Here is a 19,385-nt window from a genome sequence, read left to right on the forward strand (position 1 = left end):
AGCAGTTTGACCTTCCCGATGATGATCTCGTTCCCGGTTTACCTGACATCAGTTTCGGCTGTTCAGTTGATTGTTTTGCAAGCAAGCTAACTTCCATATGATCACTTGCCTGAACTTTTTTTCTGTTTTAGCTGAAGATGGCGACTTCAATCATGTGCAAGGAAGTTGTAGTTGAGGAGTTGATATCATAGGTGGCATCGAACCACAACAGATGCTTCACAAATTTATGTAAAAATAACAACAACAAAAAAAAGAGATTATCTCTTTCTTTTATAATTTAATTTATTAATTCCCTTTTGTTTAAGGAGACTGATATTATTTTTTGCCTCGTTTCACAATAATTCCAAAACCCCCTTTCCAAGATATATTGGAAGCCACCCTGGATCTCACCTAGTCATCACATTTTTGCAGCTTACTCTAAGCCCATTATTTAATCCTCTAACAATCTGTCAAGCCTTTAAAAATTTGAAAAAAAAAATCCCCAAGGCCAACTTAGGCAAGAATCACATTTCATTAATATATTCAATCCCCCCCCCCAAACATAAAAAAAGAAAAAAGAAAAGAAGGTGTTTTAGGCCAGACCACAATTGACCCTAAGTCTTTCAATGTCATAGTTCTTGTATTCTTTTTTTCTTGAAAATCAATGAATGTCCATTTATCACAAAAACGGATACATGGGGAAAATGTTTAAGATGGTACATTATAGAGACAGTAAATACAACAAGTCCACCTAATCGCTGGAAATGAAGATAATATGCAACTAAAGCATATCAATTGAACCTAGGTAAATTGCATAAATTAATCCAGATGCTGTAAACATTATCAACCTCTTAAGACTACACTCTCTATAGACCTTAATGAAAACCAGGACGTAGAGCATAGCACAATCCATATGGAGACTGCTACAGAGAGTAGCGGAGCCAAGAGGAGTATAGGGTTGGTATCCGATGCAGGAACCCTTTACGGATTGCATCTCTAAACCAATCCTAGTAAGCCAAATCCCCAGTTCAAATAAGATTCTTTTGATTGGTTCAAACTAGTGGCAACCTAACTAATCAAAATCAGTTAAACTATCAAATCAAAGTACCTAGCTTCCTCAATTGGTTCAAACCAGTGGACGTCGTCGGGGAGTTGAAACTTGTAGAAACCAACAAAAAAAGGCTCAGCCACAAAAGGTCGATCTTTTGTAAGCGGTTGATACGATCGAATTAGCCGGGAATATGATCCTTTGTCATGAAGGACAAGGATTCCATCGCTGGGGGATGACGGGAGTCCGCAGAAAAAGAAGTGGCCATCTAAGAGGGGAGTCGGGTAGGTAGGGAGGCCGACGCCGTTGCACAAATAGCTAGTGGCAGTTTTTCGGTTGCAGCGAGTTGTTGATAGTTCGATCTGGTCAGTCGGGTCGGTACATAGCCTGTGGAGTCTGAGCTAGTTAGACTAGATCGGGGCAAGAGCAATCGGATCATAAGTCGGGTCAAGTCAGTACGGGCCATCTCGAGTCAATCAGTCGGTTCAGGTCTTCTTGGAGAAGGAGATGACATGGCGCCCAGCAGGGAGCAGGAGACTTATCCATCTGGGGGTCACCTCCACGACCGCCTGAAACGAAGAGGAAGGGGAGGAGGACCGCTGCGACCTCTAGGACGCCACCTAACACATACTTCACCTCAGATCTAAGGAGGAGAGGTTGGAGAACAGCAGGGGAGCACTGTGCCCTGCAGCTCGCACCAAACTGCGGCAAAGGACGACCACGAGAGAGGGAACTCTAATCTGTAGCTCGCAGCGCACAAGTCTAGTCCTTGTTGATATCATAATAGGTTTGATAATCGACTTTTGGTTTCGCTCTGGCCTTGCCAAGAGCCCATTTGATGCAGTCATTGTAGCACGTGTCTCCCCTCGATCTAATAATATCTTGGTCAATGTGACGGACTTTCCATTAAAAGCATGTGGTCGAGTTTGCGATTCCACCACGTGCCCGACGATTTCCATCGAAGATACTCTTCTTGTACTTTCCGGAGGAAGGAAGCAGAAGATACCCTGTCGGTCTCTTGTCTCTGCAAATTTGGCCCAGCCAGAGAACTGAATCATTGAATCCATCGCACTCGACCCTTTTACCTTATCCGTCTGTCTGTTCCCCTCGTCAGGCTTCCATGGCGGACGCAGTTCTCGTTCAATGTTCCCTCTTCCACCCACCCACCCGTGTGCTCTGCTCACTGTTGCATACTTGGGGCTGTCCCCTCAGTACATTATACTTATGATTCACATTCACGTAAACATATACTGTCTGACTTTACACAAAATCACACAAGAGGATCCTCCCGGACGCTATAAGATTATAAGTGACAATATTCGAAACCGAGAATCAAGGGCATTGAATGGATCAAGTGGTTGGTACACATAAATGTAGAGTGCTGCAACAAGATTTTTTTTTTTTTAATTCGAATCTGAATTTGGCTAGCTCGACGTCATACAATGGAATACATCTCTATCTCGCCAGCCCTGCCATCTCTTTCTAGAGAAAATGGACTAAAAAGGTGACTTCTCTCTTCAGTACAGTAATATTGCAACAGTAGTAATTGTATCTTTGGGTTCGGCAACTTTCCTCCATAGTATCATAACACTCTGTTAAGCTTGGCAGAAGAACTCACACCTGGAAGGATTCGAGCATTGCTTTGAGAGTTTTCTCAGACGCTTGCCACTGTTTATCATTTGCACTAGCAACAAAAAGAACCACAGTGCCGCCCTTTGCAGTCGCCTTTGCGAGATTGTGGCTACCCGTCAGAGCATACGGAGTCTCCAAAACATACTTGTAATACTGCATAGACCAATGCAAGACATTCTTTAATTACTAAGCTTGCAGATTCCTAAGGTTATAGCAAATAAATAGATGTGCTGTCAGTGTCAGTACTAGTTATTCTTATTGCTCCAATGGCAGTTTTTGATGAAACTGACTACGAATGACAATAAGAATTAGTTAGTGGAATGATACCGTCTGACCGCCAAGCTTCTCAACCGATGCTTCAAGAAGCTCATCTGGGTCGAATGTATTTCCCGTCACGAAAGGTCCGAGAGAGGCAATCAGCTTCTCTGGGCTGCCTATTTCGTCGATGGTTGCATTCGGTTTATTGGTGAGTCGGATGAGTGGGGAAGCCACTACCTGGACTTTCCCTTGCTTCTCGTCTTCGAATTTCACTTCCACCCAAGGCTCCGCGCACTTCGGTTGGCAGTAGTTCCCTGATAAGATGTTTGCGACCCTTGCCTGTTTCCAAGTCGGTGGGAGAACGAACTGGTAGGGCTCAACATTCCCTGCAACCCCACTAAATTTAAAGTATCATTAGCACATACAATTTAATAATGCTGATCCGATAACATTAATGGTCAAACTTAAGTGAGGCAGATTATCTGCAGAGCCTTGACATTGCAATTCCTTGGAGATATCTGAATCATGTAGTGAAGCACATTATATCACGGTTGGTTTCTCAGAGATTCAACACAGTGACTGAATTGTTTCAAAAGTTGATACGTAACATAAGACCAAGATCTGAATCGGCAACTGTTCATTCCAACCAGCTTGCAATTGCAACTGAGTTACATAGCTAAAGTACAATTTGCAAAATGCTATTCAGTATGGCCAAAACCACATCACAGGCAACAAAGGGTCATAAATTTGCTCGATCGGTCTTCAATTTCATATATTTATAGCTTGTTTCAAGCAAAGAACGAATGATTCTTGCGGTCACTCGGGCACACGAGAAGGAAGAAAGCAAATTACCAGCGCGAAGGGCGGGCGTGTCCCTGGGAGAGGCCTTGAAGAGGACGAAAGAAGGGTCGGAGGGGGATGGCGGGAGATAGGACCCCACCTCCGCCTCCTTAGCTTCTGATGGCGGTGGAGCGAGAGCTGCCCCCCACAGCAAAGGAGCCAGAACGGCTCCCTTCAGGAGCTCTCTTCGTCCGGGGCTGACAATGGAAACACGTTCGTATTGGTCGTTGTTCTCACCCAATGCGGCTCGAACAGAGACGGGGATTCTCGGCATAGGTGTCGAGAGCTTCGAGACAGACGAAAATGGTGCAGGAAGAGGAGCTCGAAGTGTAGTCATCGCTGCCATCGCCATTTCATAGGAACGCAGAGTGACAGCGAGGAGGAGGAGGAGGTGGTGGAAGAAGAAGAAACTGATGGAGGGTAGCAGTTGGGCTCCCGCCCTTATCCGTTTCCGGATTGGGATGGGGCCCACATCAACTCGTATGGGCTCCCAAGTGCACAGTGCAAAGCCCATGGGCCTGGGTCCCTCATTTGCCAATTAAAAAATTTGATGCAATCTCCAACCTTAGATTCATTTTTCCTTGTTACCGGTATTCTATTCCGTGCATTGCGCGAGTTTATTTTCAAATATTCATTGACATTTGTTATAGAAAATATCCTTATGTAGTTAGGAAAATAAAATTTTCTTATTAAAAACTAAGAAATTTCATTAATTAATTAAACATTTACATAATTAATATTTAATAAAAGTTTGATTAATTTTTAAAATGATTTTGCAACCAATTGTCTTATTCAATATGTTAATATATGCGTTATAGATGCTTTTTATGTAATCTTCATTTTTTTGCACGCTTTTTTAAAGTAATATTTTGTACATCCTTACTTCCAAATATTATTTATATATTTTAATATTGCCATATGTTTTTTAAATTAGTAAGTGATCATATCTCTTTGGAAATATTATATATGAAAACATGATTTTATATTTTTCATACATTTAATTATTCTCATAATATTTAATATATTTTTTTGCAAATAATATGCTTCTTAAAAAATGAATATTTTCAATAAATATTTTTGCATTTCAAATTAATAAAATCATTGATAAAGTCGACTAATTTGGTTTGCTCAATAATTATTTTGCAACGAATGATTTCTATTAGTATGCAGTGCACTTCATATATATTTAAATCGTTCTATGTTAGCTAGAGGGATTTATAACAAATATACAAGACAGAAACCTCTCTTACAAACTTCATTTACACATTTTCATCCTCATTTTCAAATATTTAAATTTTTTTTTCATGACAATAAGTTGATAAAATTAATGGCTTGTGATAATTTTTTTTAATTCTATATATTCTCAATTGATTTTTTTATATAAGTTATACTAACATCCAATCGAATATTTTTTTATTATGTTTATATATTTATATAAAACTCAGTTTTAGAGGTTAATTATTAAATTTATTGGAGAATGAAATTACATTTTAACTACAAAGTCTTGTACAATTTAAATGGTTTATTGCTTTAAGTTTGTGGACGGATACTGTGAGCTCCAATATTCGACTCAGTCAATCAACTCAAATGTTTATTATAAGAAATTGAATTCTATATTATGTAAAATATTTATATGAATAAGGAATATTTACTATTTACTCGATCTATATGTTTCAAGTTTTTCTTTCACGAAGTCTTTAATTACATAACCTATCAAATATATACTTGTTCAGTGTACTAGACCAATAGACCTCTCTTATAATCGTAAAAAAATTATTGATTTAATTTCAATATTTTCTGTATGACGTTATCCATAATTTGATTCATGTATTGCTTTAGACAGTTTATCTCTAAAGGAAAAGTACAAAAACTCCTATTGTAGTTTGGAGTCGGGACAAATTGCACCACGTGTTTTTTGTTAGGGACAATTAGCCCCCCCCATGATATACTCCGTTAGACATAGGGGGTTACGGTATTAATTTTTTCCATTTTTAATCCTCAATCTTTAGCTTTTTAATCATTTTGGTTCTAAATATTTTTCTTTTATCATTCATATCCTAAACTTTTCATTTTATTTCATTTTAGTCTTATAAAAAAATCGAAAGGAAAGGAGGGGTTGAGGCCGCCGACCCCTCCTTCCGTTACGATTTTCTTTGTAGAATTAAAATGAGACAAAATGGAAAGTTGAGGGAAGGAATGATAAAAGAAGAAATATTTAGATCCAAAATGATTAAAATGCTAAAGATTGAGGGCTAAAAATAGGGAAAAAAATTAACGCCGTAACCGCTATGTCTAATAGAGTACACCACATGGGGACTAATTATCCCTAACAAAAACAAAATGTGCAATTTGTTCCGACCCCAAACCACATGGGAGTTTTTATACCTTTCCTTATCTCTAATTACATTATCTATCAAATATATTTGTTGGACTTCAGTATTAATTCCTTTAAGACATTATCGATAAATTGATTTATATTTATTAACTTCGCATAACCTAATTTATGCGTATCTTGACTTTTCTAACCCTAATTAATATGATATATTAATAATACTAGTGTTGTTATTGTTATTGTTATTATATGTTTGTGACTTTGTGTATATGTAATACAAATGCATATTATTACACAACAGGGCCATGAGCTAAAACGGGGACGATATAAATTAATGGAATACTCAAATCCACTCTCTATGTTTGATTTGTAAAAGCTAAGATTATTATCGATGTTTGCAGCTGGGTTATGCTTCTACTTTCACATAAATGGAAAGTCTATTCAAGCCAACGACTATTCTTAAGTACAACTTGATAAAAGCGATAATGTAGCGTAGACAATATGGATAGTGGCCCCGCAATAACGAGTCATGAGACCCCCGGCAGACTCATTAGTTCAGAGTTGGTGGCGGTGGCGATAGCGTCAGAGAAGGTTTAGCGCGGATATTAGGGCTGGCTTTAGGTGGAGGTGGTGGCGATCTAGCAGTGGCCCTTATAGTTAAGTGTGCGAGACTGTGCGATCCTCTTAATGGATCGCTGCACAGGTATGAGGGACGGAAGTTTGCTTCGATTGCCGCGGCAGCATAGATGTTTCCGGGAGTAAAATTAATGAGCTGAAGCAGCAGCATAAGAAGAGTCATGAGGTGAGTAGCTACTGAAGCCATTTTGATGAATCAAAACAAACTGAAGCTCATCAGTATCTGCACTTTGAGTCTGAGTAGGCTTTGCTTTGCTAATTTGCTCTGATTTTATACACGCAGATGGTTGGAAAAGGGCGACTGTTAGACTCACAATGTCAATCTTATAATAACTGAAATTTAATTAAAATAGCTTCTTTTAGAAAGTCAATTATTATTATTATCAGTATTATTATTATTATTGTTCTTGTTATTATTATTGTTATTATTATTGTTATTGTTATTATTGTTGTTCTTATCGTTATCGTTATCGTCAGTCGTTGTCGTCATCATCATTATTATTATTGTATCGCCATAAGCAAAGTTGACGGAGTCAAAATTATTCCCATGAACCTAAGTTTCGTAACCCTACTTATGTTGATGTTCAGTCTGCAGACCCAACTACCCATTAATGTAGTTTATTGAAGAGCTGACACTTTTTTTTAAAAAAAAAATTTCTTAAACTAAAAACTTACCTTTAGCCAATAAGAGATTAGTTCAGATGGTAAGTTCTCTATGTAAAATTTTTAAGTTTTTTTTTTTTTTACAAGACTTCCATAGTTGACCTACTTAGGCTAACCCCCTGAGGAATTTACCGTTCAGAAAATAGAGTTTACGATAGTAAATATAGTAGTGAGAGCATTAGAAAAGCTCATTTGTTGGCTGAATAAAACTAGAGGGAAATTGCACCAATATGATTCCATGAAGAGTTGTTAACATAGCCCTTTCATGTCCTTTTCAGCTTCCATATTTCCAATTTCATATGAGAAAACAAAGAAATAGACCCTATACCATACACGCGCACACAACCATATATAAATGTGCCCAAAATTATTATTTTTTGCTTAAAAGAAAAGGATTTTAACACTTAACTATCCAACCAGAAAAATAATAATCTTGATTTATAGGGAAAAGGGACTCCATAGGCCCATATGTAGGCCCATGTTCAAGCCCATTCGTAGGCCCAGGCCCTACCACACTATACCCCTTCCAACGTCTCACTCGACTTCAAAGTTCAAAATGCAGAACACTTGGGAGCCAAACTTATCTAAAAGCCACTTCCATGTTTCTACTCCGACTGCGAGCCATATATTATATTGTGTACTCTCTTCGATCATATTTGATACGGGGAATGAAAAGCGACTACGATGGTTATCCCCGCATGAAAACCGACCACATTCTATAATTCATCGCCTTTCCATTGCCTGTAATTAAAAGCAAGAAAATATGTACATTCATCAAAATCATTGAACTTTAGCCTTTTTATTTGCTCATCACAGAAAAGGATATACATAGCCTATCATTATTGTCCGATCATATAGAAGACAAAATTTGCTTCTTTTCTTTGTGGAAAAACGAAGCCGGACCACTAAGCTAAAGTGGGTTTTCTTTTCTTTTTCTTTCTTACCATTTAACTTAATTAATTACGATCTTTACAAAGATTTCTTTTTGGTTTGCAATGCTTGATATTCAAAAACTCCACGAATTAAGACTAATTCATATTTGAGCTAAGTCGGACCGCAAGGGTAAAGCTTTCTTGATCGTAACCGTGATTGTTTTTTTATTTCACAAGACTCGAACATAGACTTTATTTAAAGGGATGAATAGGCACCAAACTATTTAAATGAATCCACCTTGGTATCTTTACAAAGATAATTGTCTGCTGAATAATCGACGGTGTTGGGGAAAAAAGATCTCCCCAAAGGTCAATTAATCAATTTGTCGTGCTGATGTCAATCATCACCGACTAATTGCAACAAAATCGGCTTCAATAATTCATCAAAGAAAAGCCGCTTTTCTCTGTTAATATTATACACACAAAACACAAATGGGTTACTTCGTGGGGGTTTGTTGGGGATGGAAGGGTTGTGTGCGTGAGATAGTGCGTCAAATATGTCAGCAACCTAAAAGAAAGCTTATAATTTTACAATTATATATATATATCACCTTCAGATGATCAAACCAACATTTCACATCAGATAGATCGAAAGTGTGTGAATTTCTCCGACCCGAGGATTCCGCTCTTTCGAGCCAGGAGATCTTTGCTGGTCGCATCTTGTGTTGGGTCACTATCTGCTATACATAACCAAAAAAAATTATCCGATCATATCCCACAGATTCGCAAATTACATGATATCGATACTCTTAATACTGCCTTATTTGATCTGAAGATAGTAACTACGCCATCCGGTTGCACTGCTCCGGATAAATATATATTTGGGCGAATGATATGTACGCTATCCATTTGGAACTTAGAAGAGGGCCCGTCCATATTAAAAATGTGTTCGCATGCATTATATTGCATATTGCATTCTTAGGTAAAGCATATATAAAGCAATTACTAATCCGAAAGGAATTAAGGAAATGGCTGTGGAGGGCAAGGGGGAGGCTGGGGACCTCGTACCAATGCTAATGGTTGTTACTGTTGGTGGAAGCGGCTGTTCTACATGCCCTCCGACGTGGTTTATGTCTGGGGTGATGTGTGATTAGGAATGCCACATTTTTGCCTAAGTGAAGAATCTTTCTTGCTGGGTCCTTTTGGATTCAGTTGCTCCAATCATCAATTCATTTTCCTTCGATCCTTACATTTTGGATAAACACCGAGCCTGTGACACTGTTACATTACATCAGCATTGTCCTCGTTAGCCGTGGCCATTAAGCTCAAACATGAAAACTGATATCAAAATGAAGAAAAAACGTGAAACATACTACAAACCGTCCATTTCATATCAAAATAGATGGAACTGATATGACATATCAGTCATTCCAGTTGAACATGGACTAATTGTGGTCGAAGATGAGCCTCTTGTCCTTGCTTTCCCTCCTCAGCTCCAATAGCGCAGTAACTAGACATGAGCAAACAGACCGACGTAATTTATTGTGAATATATGAAGTAGACGATAGCTCATCACATATATCAGCAACATATATAAGTTAGGGTCTGGCTTAGCTCGTGCCAATCCCGACATGCTTGTAAACTGAACCTGCTAATAATCCAGCGAGAGAACTATCATTATGTAGTTAAGAGAATCCATTACCATGCTGATCACTTCCATTCATGCGTACTAAATGTGATAGTCTTCTGTCTCGTGCTTTGCCTGTATGGGATCTATCATGGCCAACTTGCAGCCGAGCTAGTCCTTTCCCCGCCCCCAAGAGAACAGCAATCCTTCCTCCATGATTCTGCTTTCAGAATCCCTAAAAGAATTATCTTGATTAGTAATAAGTCCGTCCTCTGAGATCCACGCCGAAGTAGATTGCCCTTCAGCGAAGACTGGATCATAACAAGAATTCATATTCAAACAATATGGAATGGACAGATATCTCTCTACCTTCATGTAGCAGCAGAGGTTTTGTATACTCAATGTACGAATGTTGTATGCCTTTCAATCTGAACCAAATGGGAACAAAACAAGGACAGATGCATTTTCCATCCATTTCCCTTGGCCATCCCAAATCATCGCGATATAACCCATCCCTTTCTAACTTTATGCCACCGAGTTTTACCCTATCCCACCATTGTTACACAGCTCTCCAGTTGCTTGCCACTATCTACACTAGTTGAAACAATATGGGGAACCCAACCACCCCAACAGCCTACCCATTTTCTGCCTTGTCCCATCATATTCTTATTTACACGTGTGAAAAGAAACGCGCTATTTGGATATAGCTAGCCAACTAGCACAAGCTCGGGGCCTATAAATACGTGGCCTAGTTACCACCTTTCTCACTTAGGAGACACACCAAACAACAAATAATTCAAAAGTATTGAGATCTTCCTCTATTTCCCTTCTCTTTTCTGTCCAAACCTTGATTGAGCTAGAAAGCTACACGGAGATGGGCAGAAGCAGATGTTTAAGCAGTTTCCTGCAGAGGTCTAAGCCTTACATAGCTATGGTGTCGCTACAGTTTGGATATGCAGGGATGAACATCATTACCAAGGTTTCCCTCAACCAAGGGATAAGCCATTACGTGCTCGTGGTCTACCGGCACGCCTTTGCAACTGCTGTTATAGCTCCATTTGCCCTTTTTCTTGAAAGGTACCTTTAAAAGCTTTTATTATTGCATCTTCTTTATTGCATGGTCTGCAGACTGACTGAAAACTTCTGTTTTGGCTTTCAGGAAAGTGAGGCCGAAGATGACGTTTCTCGTGTTCATGCAGATCTTTGTTCTAGGTCTTCTAGGGTATGCATCTCATATATTTCTCTCCCAAAGATGCACAAAACATCATTGAACAATCTCATGATCTCTTTCTTGATCTTTTCCACAGTCCAGTAATTGATCAGAACTTATACTACGCCGGGTTGAAGTTCACTTCACCAACCTTCTCCTGTGCCATGAGTAACATGCTCCCGGCTATGACATTTGTCATGGCAGTCCTTTGCAGGTACATATATAAACATTATAGTCCGTCCACAAACCCAATGGTTGTCATCAACCTACTATATGCATTCCCTTCCCATGTGATAAACCTCTCAAATCACTTCTTTTCTTCCCGCACTTTAAGTGCATAGACGTAGCTTATTTACAAGTAAATACTGCTTCACAATTAGGATGGAGAAATTGGACATGAAGAAAGTCAGGTGTCAAGCAAAGGTGGTGGGAACTGTAGTGACAGTGGGAGGAGCTATGCTGATGACACTGTACAAGGGCAACGTGATAAATTTCATGCGGTCGGGACATGTCCATGCTCGCAACGATTCCAATGTCTCTGCTGTTGCCTCGGACAAGGACTGGGTTATGGGCTCCATCCTCCTCATAATCGCCACCATTGCATGGGCTTCTTTCTTCATCCTTCAGGTAACTTAAGTGGATTTCGTGGTTCTATATATGGACTAATGAATTTCTAATTTCTGTTACCTTTTATATGTATGTTAGATAATAATACAATTAAATATTTTCAGGCGGTAACATTAAAGAGGTACTCGGCTCAGTTGTCACTGACGGCTATGGTGGTCTTCTTGGGCACTCTACAGTCCATAGTCGTCACATTTGTTATGGAACACAAAGCATCTGTCTGGTCCATAGGCTGGGACATCAATCTTCTTTCTGCCGCCTATGCGGTGAGATTCTCTCACTTATCAACGATCTAATGTCTTCAAAATCTAGACCGAAAACTGATATCTGTCTGGGATCTTTTCATGCAGGGAATAGTGTCCTCAAGCATAGCATACTATGTCCAGGGGCTCGTAATGCAGAAAAGGGGCCCAGTCTTCGTAACTGCTTTTAGCCCTCTGATGATGATCGTAGTTGCAATCATGGGTTCTTTCATCCTAGCTGAGAAGATTTATGTTGGAGGGTATGATTTTCCCGGTCTTGCTCAACATTCACCTAAGCAAACTAAGTTGGTGTAGTTTCTTATTGTTATGGTTGTTAATATGTTTGTTTCCTTTTACAGTGTACTTGGTGCTGTCTTAATAGTCATGGGACTGTACTCTGTCCTGTGGGGAAAATACAAGGAATACAAAGAGAAGGAAGCGGAGGAGATTATTCCTGAGGCAATCAAGGGAACTGAAGAAAATAACAATACAGATATCGAGATGCAAAAAGAACAAATTACTCCTTCATCAACAGTGACGGTAGCTGTTGCTGTTCCGGTTCAACAGCTTCGAGTGATAGCCGTGGAAGCACCGAAACCAAACTGATTTGGATAAAGTTTGCATCCAAATAAGGAAACTAAACATGACGAGAAGGAGAGTGATAGCAAAAGGAAAGAACATGGCGATAAAAGGAGGGAAACAGGAACTTAGATTTCGTATTTTCATTATACTTTTTCGATGAGAGGAGATTTTTGTGATTTAGTTTCTCGGTGTTCTTTTCATTTCACTTTTACATTTGATTTAACTCATTCTATCCGTGCCTTCCCAAGGTATACTGCTGGTATCGTTATGTAATACACCGTTGTGATCTGGAAGATCTGAAAGCAGTGCAATCGAAATTTCCATTCTCTCTTTCTTAAGGTTTCTATTTTCTGTTCCAGTTAATGTACAAATTCTTGGAGTTTCATTCCTGCAGGACAGTGACATGCCGGAACTTCTATTATCTGATTCAGACGTCCCCAAGAGTCAGACAACTTCCTGTCAACTTGCTTTTAGTTTCCATTGTCATTTTGTGTTGATATGGACAGGGGAGTTTAGATTTTCATAAAAGTTTCGAGCTTCGCATGTGCCTAGAAGCTCTACTCAAGGTCTATCTAGTGAGTTAGAGTATCAACTGCTCTGGATCAAAATTTGGACTGAACATACGCCACCTGCAAGATTAGACAAGTTACCCGATTGTGGGACAGATAATCAAGAGGGGCTACTATCCCCTCTTTTCTAGTGGGGAACCAGCAGAGGCTCCACATATTTCGTGGAACGTGATTGGTCTCATCCATTAGACTTAGACCATGTAATAATCTCTCCACTTCTTCGCAGAACTTTGGTCGTTGGGTTTGTTCAAATTGGAGGGGAAGAGATGCAATAACCTCTGTGATGTCAATGGAATATACCTTTCTTAATCACTTTCTCCTTATTAAATAATCACAGTGCTTAAGTTTATGCCAAAACAAAGCCATATATCTTTAACTTTCTGCTTCCTTCTATTTAGAGGACAAAGAGCACTAATCAGCTCTCCAAAGGGCAACAGGGGGCTGGCAATATTATTCAACCACCATAGAATTGATAATTACACACTCGAAGCCTGAAAGGCAATATCTTATATATAGGATCCACTTTGATGGAGTAATAGTCACCCACAGATCGAACTAAATCCAAAGTGGGTATTCGACAAATACAGATTTTCTAGTATTCTTTTAGTGAGTGCAGCTTGGATGCCACTAGCAATATAATTAGCTTTCTTAACGAGATCACTAGCAAGAAGTGGCATGATTAATAATGCAACTTCGATTCCCCACATAACTTTCTACTAATCCATATCTTCCTTCTTGTCTGTTTTTAGCACTCTTTAAAGTTAGAGATTTTTTCTCTTCGGCGAATATATTATATATACTTAGTGTAAGGCCAGGATTTCGTTGATTATCTGCTGTGTCACTTCAAGAATTATTGCCAAACTGTTGGTCCAGTCTCTGGCTCTCTCTGCTCTATCAAAAAATGGCTTCTACTCTCTTCAACAATCGCATGGACAATTTGTAGTTTATTTAGGCTGCACCATACACTAGTTGTTCATCTTTAGTAACTTCTCAAAAGTCATGAAATAAAACAGTTGGATATTACGTCGAAAAAGAATCAGGTTAACATTAAGACCTGATGTTAGAAAATAAACACAAACCGATTAACTGTCACCATATACCAATAATTCACCAAACTAGATAAATTGACGGGAAGACTTCTGGATACCCTCATGAATGACTCCCTACTAAACAACTAGTCTTGTACCTGAGATTAGTTGTGGACGCTTGGGCCATTCTCGATACTGCAATTAGAGGAGGCCAATTAGTCCCATTTTCCCTTTCATCTTCGAACAGGACGGCTATTCCCGTTTTAGCAGACGAATTTGGTTTCTGACTCATCCACTGAGAAGGCAAGAAAATGAAAGATGACTCAGAAAGTGAAAGGGCTATTCAAGTACCCAAATGATCTGAATGATAAAAGTAAATGCCGGTCAACGTTGGATTCATTCATGTAGCAAAGGCTCAAAGAGGTCCTTCTAGTACTAAAGGTCCTTTTCCATTTTGGGTCATATGTACTAATGGATTTTCTGAATAGTATGTAAAAGCCTTTTATTTTACTGGACCTTGAAATAGGTCACAGCAGAATATGAGAAATTTCGATGTCTAAGACTAGTGATCAGCGCAGTATATATGTGGATATTACTTGAGTTTCTTGTAAACTGCATGGCAGATGTTCAATCTAACCCTTAAGTGATCACTTCTCAACTGCATTGAAGGAAAACAATATAAAATAACAGTTTGGTTGCTCAAAGAAAAGGAAGGAAAGCAAAGGACCCCAACCGGGCCAACCCCATTATAGAAAACCCACGATCAAGTGGATGAAAAGGCTGTAGAAGAATTATTTCATCACGACAAATCGGAAAAAGGAAATGATAATAAAAATAATAACAATGGAAGCACGTCATTTCGATGAGATACAGCAGAGCAGTACTTTGTTGAATTACTTGAAACGAGAGAACATCTGATAGTGTGGGGTGAAAAGAAGGGCAAGCGAGACTAGCTAGTGGTGTATCGATGAGAAAACTTTACGCACAGACTTGATAGTGGAAGACATCTGGGTCTCATCGTGTATAAGAAAGATGCATGCAGGCCAAGAGAACTTCTAAGCAATATCAAGCCTCTTCTTCTTTAGGTTTTGGGATGAAAGTTCTTGTCTTCCACGTGCATTATTCAAAGCGGAGGAAAGGGTCTCACCAGGCCGCTGTTAGTGATCGTGCTGGGATAAGAATGGTAATGCTGCAGAGTCCGATAACAGCACCGGAACAAGAGTTCCACAGAATCATATAATGAGGATCTATAGACTCTACGAAGGGCCATATTTCCCACCTAGTCGCATACCAACTCATAGGAGCTCAAGTCCAGGCATAAAGCAATAAAGATTACTCTTTCATGATCAACATCCTTTCACTTGTCGAAAAAGAAATCGACAGTTGATGCTTGCTTAATCACATACCAAGTGACTAGCCCATTCTTGTTTCAAGAAGACATTAAGAAAAGCAATCATACAGTACTTCTTGTGTGGCATCCAAGGTTGTGACAAATCATTCACGCGCACTGCTCAAAAGACCCAAAAAAATATATATCATAGTATTATCAATTCTCAAGGTATCAGCACACAAGTATGCTTTAAACCAGATGAACACTCCAATGAAAACATTGTCTTCACATTCTCAAAACATAATGGCCGTTTCGGTTTGTCATTTGCCACCAAGTCAGCATTTTCACCTGCGGATATCATAAACTACAGAGAACAACAAAAGCCTGAATGGAAAGCTACCCAGTAAGCCTATCAAAGCTTAGAAGTCGAAATCATACCGAAAGCCAGCAAAAGGTGGGATCTTTTCCAATTTAGAATTGGTCCATTGGTTGAGGTTGTCAGCATTTGTTCCACTCCATGGTGCAAGAACAGAAGATCATCCTTTTACCAATATTTTGGCACATAAACGGCTCAATGGACGGCCCATCTTGAAGGCCCAATATGAGTGGAGGTGGCCCACTGGCCCATTAGGAGCCCAACCCAAGACTGACAACAGAAAAATCTCAACTGAAAGCATCAAAAGGAGGGAAACCAACGACAGCTTATCTTCAACTGAAAATCTCTCTCACCACTCCCACTCTCCCACTCTCTCTCTCTCTCTCTCTCTGTGTCTGTTGAAGGCGTCAATGGCAGTGTCCAGCTTAAAGTCCAAAGCTCAAGTAGAAAATTATGGTTTTTGCGAGCGGACAATCGGCACAGATGGCCTGAGGAAACAGATTCTTCGGAAAGGGAATTCCTGGCAGACTCCTTTTCATGGGGACGAGGTTGAAGGTACTTAAAACATGGACACTTTTCGATGGCCTCTGGCTGTTTCCGGGTCATTTCACTCCGTATAAATACCGATGGTTTGTCTGAGTCGATTCGGGGATGGTCGTCATAGTCATCTAAGTGTGAGAGCAATGCCACTTACATTTGTATGTGCACTGCGCAGTTCATTTCAGTGGGCAGATTGAAGGTGGAGCTTTTCTCGATTCGAGTCGTAATGGGAGTTCATTTAAGTTCAAGTTAGGCCAATGTAAGCTATTTTCGATTGAAATACTGCAATAATTGTTGCAAAGTTCTTGAGTTCTCAGTAAGTTGTGAGCTGAATTTCAGGTGAAGTCATCAGAGGATGGGATGAGGGGGTTGCCATGATGAAGAAGGGCGAGCGAGCAATCTTCACCATTCCTCCGAACCTTGCATATGGTGAACTCGGCTTCCCTCCTCTCATTCCTCCCGATTCGACTCTTGTTTACGACATCGAGATGATATCTTGGAGCAGCATCAGGGACTTGACGGGTGATGGAGGAGTTCTGAAGAAGATTGTAAAGGAAGGAGTGGGATGGGCAACTCCTCGAGATGGCGATGAAGTAGTAGGTAACAATCACAAATAATGACACTAGAAATTAATTACACTGAATGTAATGGAATCAGACTGCAATGGCAAATTATGCAAATCCGTTTTGTAGTTAAATACGAGGCAAGGCTAGAAGATGGAACAGTTGTCTCCAAATCTGAGGAAGGGGTCGAGTTTCAGTTAGGAGACGGTAAGTCGGGATGTACATCTTTAGATAGCCTGATTTTTCTCCTGTTCTGAGCAATAGTTGTTTCTCTGGATTGCTCAGGATATCTATGTCCTGCCATGAGCATAGCGGCGAAAACAATGAGGAGAAATGAGAAGGCAGAGCTCAGTGTCAAATTCTCTTGTAAGAGCACGCGTTCTCTTTGGTTCAGACTCTCCTCAATAATCATTAATCTGCTCCTTTCTGTTTACTTCGATGATTAAAAACTTTAATCATGTCTCTTCAGATGGATTCGGATACGTTGAGGATGGACCAACAGACGTTGAAAGAACCACCTCAGCCAGTTCAAATTTGTCTATTGAACTGGAATTACTGTCTTGGAAAAGTGTGATCGATGTCATGGGAGATAAGAAAGTTCTTAAGAGGATAATAAAAGCCGGTGAAGGCTTCGAACGTCCTAAGGAAGGATCTGTCATCAAAGGTAACTTCAGCCCATTCAAAATTTGTGTGCTGGACTCGCATCCTCTTGTTCATGTATGCTTCTTTCTTCTGTCCAGTGGCATATATTAGTAAACACAAGGATGGAACAGTTATCGAAAGAAGGGGAACGATGGAGGAACCCTTTGAGTTTGTTAGCCTCGAGGGTATGGGTTAAAAGATTCATTGTTGCACTTCCTGAAATGATCATTTATAGGATTCCATTATTGTCGATATGATCGTGTTTTTTAACTTCCAGAACAAATCAATGAGAGCCTGGAAAGGGCAATCATGACCATGAAGAAAGGAGAACGAAGCATTGTGACAGTCAGCACAAGCTCAGTCGTTCACTACGAAGTCGACTTGATTGATTTCACCAAGGTCTTTCCCTATTATAATTTATAGCTCGATCCTGTCTCTCCCCGAGTTAAGGGACGATAACATTCAGCATAATTCTTACAGGAGAAGCCCTTCTGGAAGATGGACTCTCGAGAGAAAATAGAAGCCTGCGAGAGGAATAAGAGTATTGGGAATTCACTATTCAAGGCCGGGAATTTCTGGCAAGCATCCAAGAAGTACGAAAAGGTAAGTTAACTAATATGGTAACGCAAATCATATGACGGACAGCTCACAAGTTATCAATCTTGCAGGCTGCTAAGTACTTAGATTTTGACCATTCATTCACTGACGAAGAGAAGGCCTCAGCAAATGCCCTGTGCTCATCGTGTTATTTGAATAACGCTGCTTGTAAACTTCGGCTCGCGGAGTATTCTGAAGCTTCAAAACTCTGCACTAAGGCAGGCTTCTTTCTTATCTCCCAATAGACATCATTCCGTCAAATGAAAATCATGGGAAATTTTTGTTTATTTACTTCTTCGCTTTTTCTGCAGGTCTTGGAGATAGATCCATCCAATGCTAAAGCCCTCTACAGAAGATCACAGGCATACCTAAATGTTTCAGACTTGGAGAAAGCCGAGGCCGATATCAGCAGAGCTCTATCCATCCACCCGAATGACAGGTGCTTGCCTTTTTTAATCAAGAAAACATACCCAAATCGATCTTGTACTGCGTTTCCTGCTACCTTCAGTTCGGAGGCTTTCAACTTATGCAAATTCTTCCTTTTTGTTTGCTTCGGGATCGACAGAGATTTGAAACTCGTGTACAAGGAGCTGAAAGAAAAGCAAAGGGAATACAAAGTATATCAGGCGGAGATGTCACGCACGATTCTCTCGAGGATGGTTTGAGTACGACTGCAGGACCAAAACCTGCGAGATTTTTTGGATCTTATGCCGGTTCTGCTACAAGATACGCCATTCCTCGACAAAGCGATTTGATACTTCCATTTTTTGGTCTTACGCTGCTTTTTGTTGTGGACGGAAAGATACTGCTTACCTCCCCCTGTACTTATCAGAAAACAAATGACGAAATGCAGATCGAATAGAGGACATGATGTCTTTCTTACCTTGTTTTCCTTTCGTCACTAACATCACTCTTGAATCATTAGATAATACGTTCACAACAAGTGAAAACATGTCCTTCAGGTATGAGATTCTTGAATTACTTTACAAATAAAACCCGAGTTCTCGTTCCGATGCAGAGGGATCTGGAATGGCCAATACAAAATAATTCACACATGTATCAACTATTATTAAACAGCAGATTCGATTCGACCAATTATTGACGATCTCGTAGAATAAATAAATAAGTTGTGATTAGTCGTATAATGAATTAAATCACATGTTCTTGATCTCTACCTCTCTCTCTCTCCCCATGT

The 19,385-nt window shown here is 39.7% G+C and overlaps 3 protein-coding genes across 3 annotated transcripts; 2 read left to right on the plus strand and 1 right to left on the minus strand.

Annotated features, from left to right (window-relative positions):
• Positions 1-2,318: 2,318 nt before the first annotated feature.
• On the minus strand, positions 2,319-4,168 carry LOC116195584 (psbP domain-containing protein 6, chloroplastic). The gene is made up of 3 exons (XM_031524850.1): positions 3,770-4,168; positions 2,987-3,303; positions 2,319-2,812 (listed from the first exon to the last, which is right to left on the minus strand). The coding sequence occupies exons 1-3, from the start codon at positions 4,107-4,109 to the stop codon at positions 2,642-2,644; spliced, it is 828 nt and encodes a 275-aa protein (XP_031380710.1). The 5' UTR covers positions 4,110-4,168; the 3' UTR covers positions 2,319-2,641.
• Positions 4,169-10,645: 6,477 nt separating this feature from the next.
• Positions 10,646-13,008, plus strand: LOC116195583 (WAT1-related protein At5g07050-like). The gene is made up of 7 exons (XM_031524849.1): positions 10,646-10,964; positions 11,047-11,109; positions 11,195-11,311; positions 11,478-11,724; positions 11,829-11,987; positions 12,072-12,223; positions 12,323-13,008. The coding sequence occupies exons 1-7, from the start codon at positions 10,762-10,764 to the stop codon at positions 12,567-12,569; spliced, it is 1,188 nt and encodes a 395-aa protein (XP_031380709.1). The 5' UTR covers positions 10,646-10,761; the 3' UTR covers positions 12,570-13,008.
• A 3,165-nt stretch (positions 13,009-16,173) lies between these two features.
• LOC116195582 (70 kDa peptidyl-prolyl isomerase-like) lies at positions 16,174-19,056 on the plus strand. Its single transcript, XM_031524848.1, has 12 exons — positions 16,174-16,403; positions 16,564-16,647; positions 16,728-16,988; positions 17,081-17,158; positions 17,237-17,317; positions 17,421-17,615; positions 17,692-17,778; positions 17,871-17,992; positions 18,074-18,196; positions 18,262-18,408; positions 18,502-18,629; positions 18,756-19,056. Exons 1-12 carry the CDS (start codon positions 16,259-16,261, stop codon positions 18,853-18,855), a joined length of 1,551 nt encoding a protein of 516 aa, XP_031380708.1. The 5' UTR covers positions 16,174-16,258; the 3' UTR covers positions 18,856-19,056.
• The last annotated feature ends 329 nt before the right edge of the window (positions 19,057-19,385 follow it).

Source organism: Punica granatum, chromosome 2 (assembly GCF_007655135.1).
Source record: "Punica granatum isolate Tunisia-2019 chromosome 2, ASM765513v2, whole genome shotgun sequence".
Classification (NCBI taxonomy): Eukaryota; Viridiplantae; Streptophyta; class Magnoliopsida; order Myrtales; family Lythraceae; genus Punica; species Punica granatum.

Coding starts and splice junctions, on each gene's coding strand:
- LOC116195584 (XM_031524850.1), bottom strand. CDS start 4,109: ATGGCGATGGCAGCGATGACTACACTTCGAGCTCCTCTTCCTGCACCA. Junction 3,304..3,769: donor CACGCCCGCCCTTCGCGCTG/GTAATTTGCTTT, acceptor GTGGGGTTGCAG/GGAATGTTGAGCCCTACCAG. Junction 2,813..2,986: donor AGAAGCTTGGCGGTCAGACG/GTATCATTCCAC, acceptor TGGTCTATGCAG/TATTACAAGTATGTTTTGGA.
- LOC116195583 (XM_031524849.1), top strand. CDS start 10,762: ATGGGCAGAAGCAGATGTTTAAGCAGTTTCCTGCAGAGGTCTAAGCCT. Junction 10,965..11,046: donor TTTGCCCTTTTTCTTGAAAG/GTACCTTTAAAA, acceptor TTTGGCTTTCAG/GAAAGTGAGGCCGAAGATGA. Junction 11,725..11,828: donor CTTCTTTCTTCATCCTTCAG/GTAACTTAAGTG, acceptor AAATATTTTCAG/GCGGTAACATTAAAGAGGTA.
- LOC116195582 (XM_031524848.1), top strand. CDS start 16,259: ATGGCAGTGTCCAGCTTAAAGTCCAAAGCTCAAGTAGAAAATTATGGT. Junction 17,616..17,691: donor GGAAGGATCTGTCATCAAAG/GTAACTTCAGCC, acceptor TCTTCTGTCCAG/TGGCATATATTAGTAAACAC. Junction 18,197..18,261: donor CATCCAAGAAGTACGAAAAG/GTAAGTTAACTA, acceptor TCAATCTTGCAG/GCTGCTAAGTACTTAGATTT.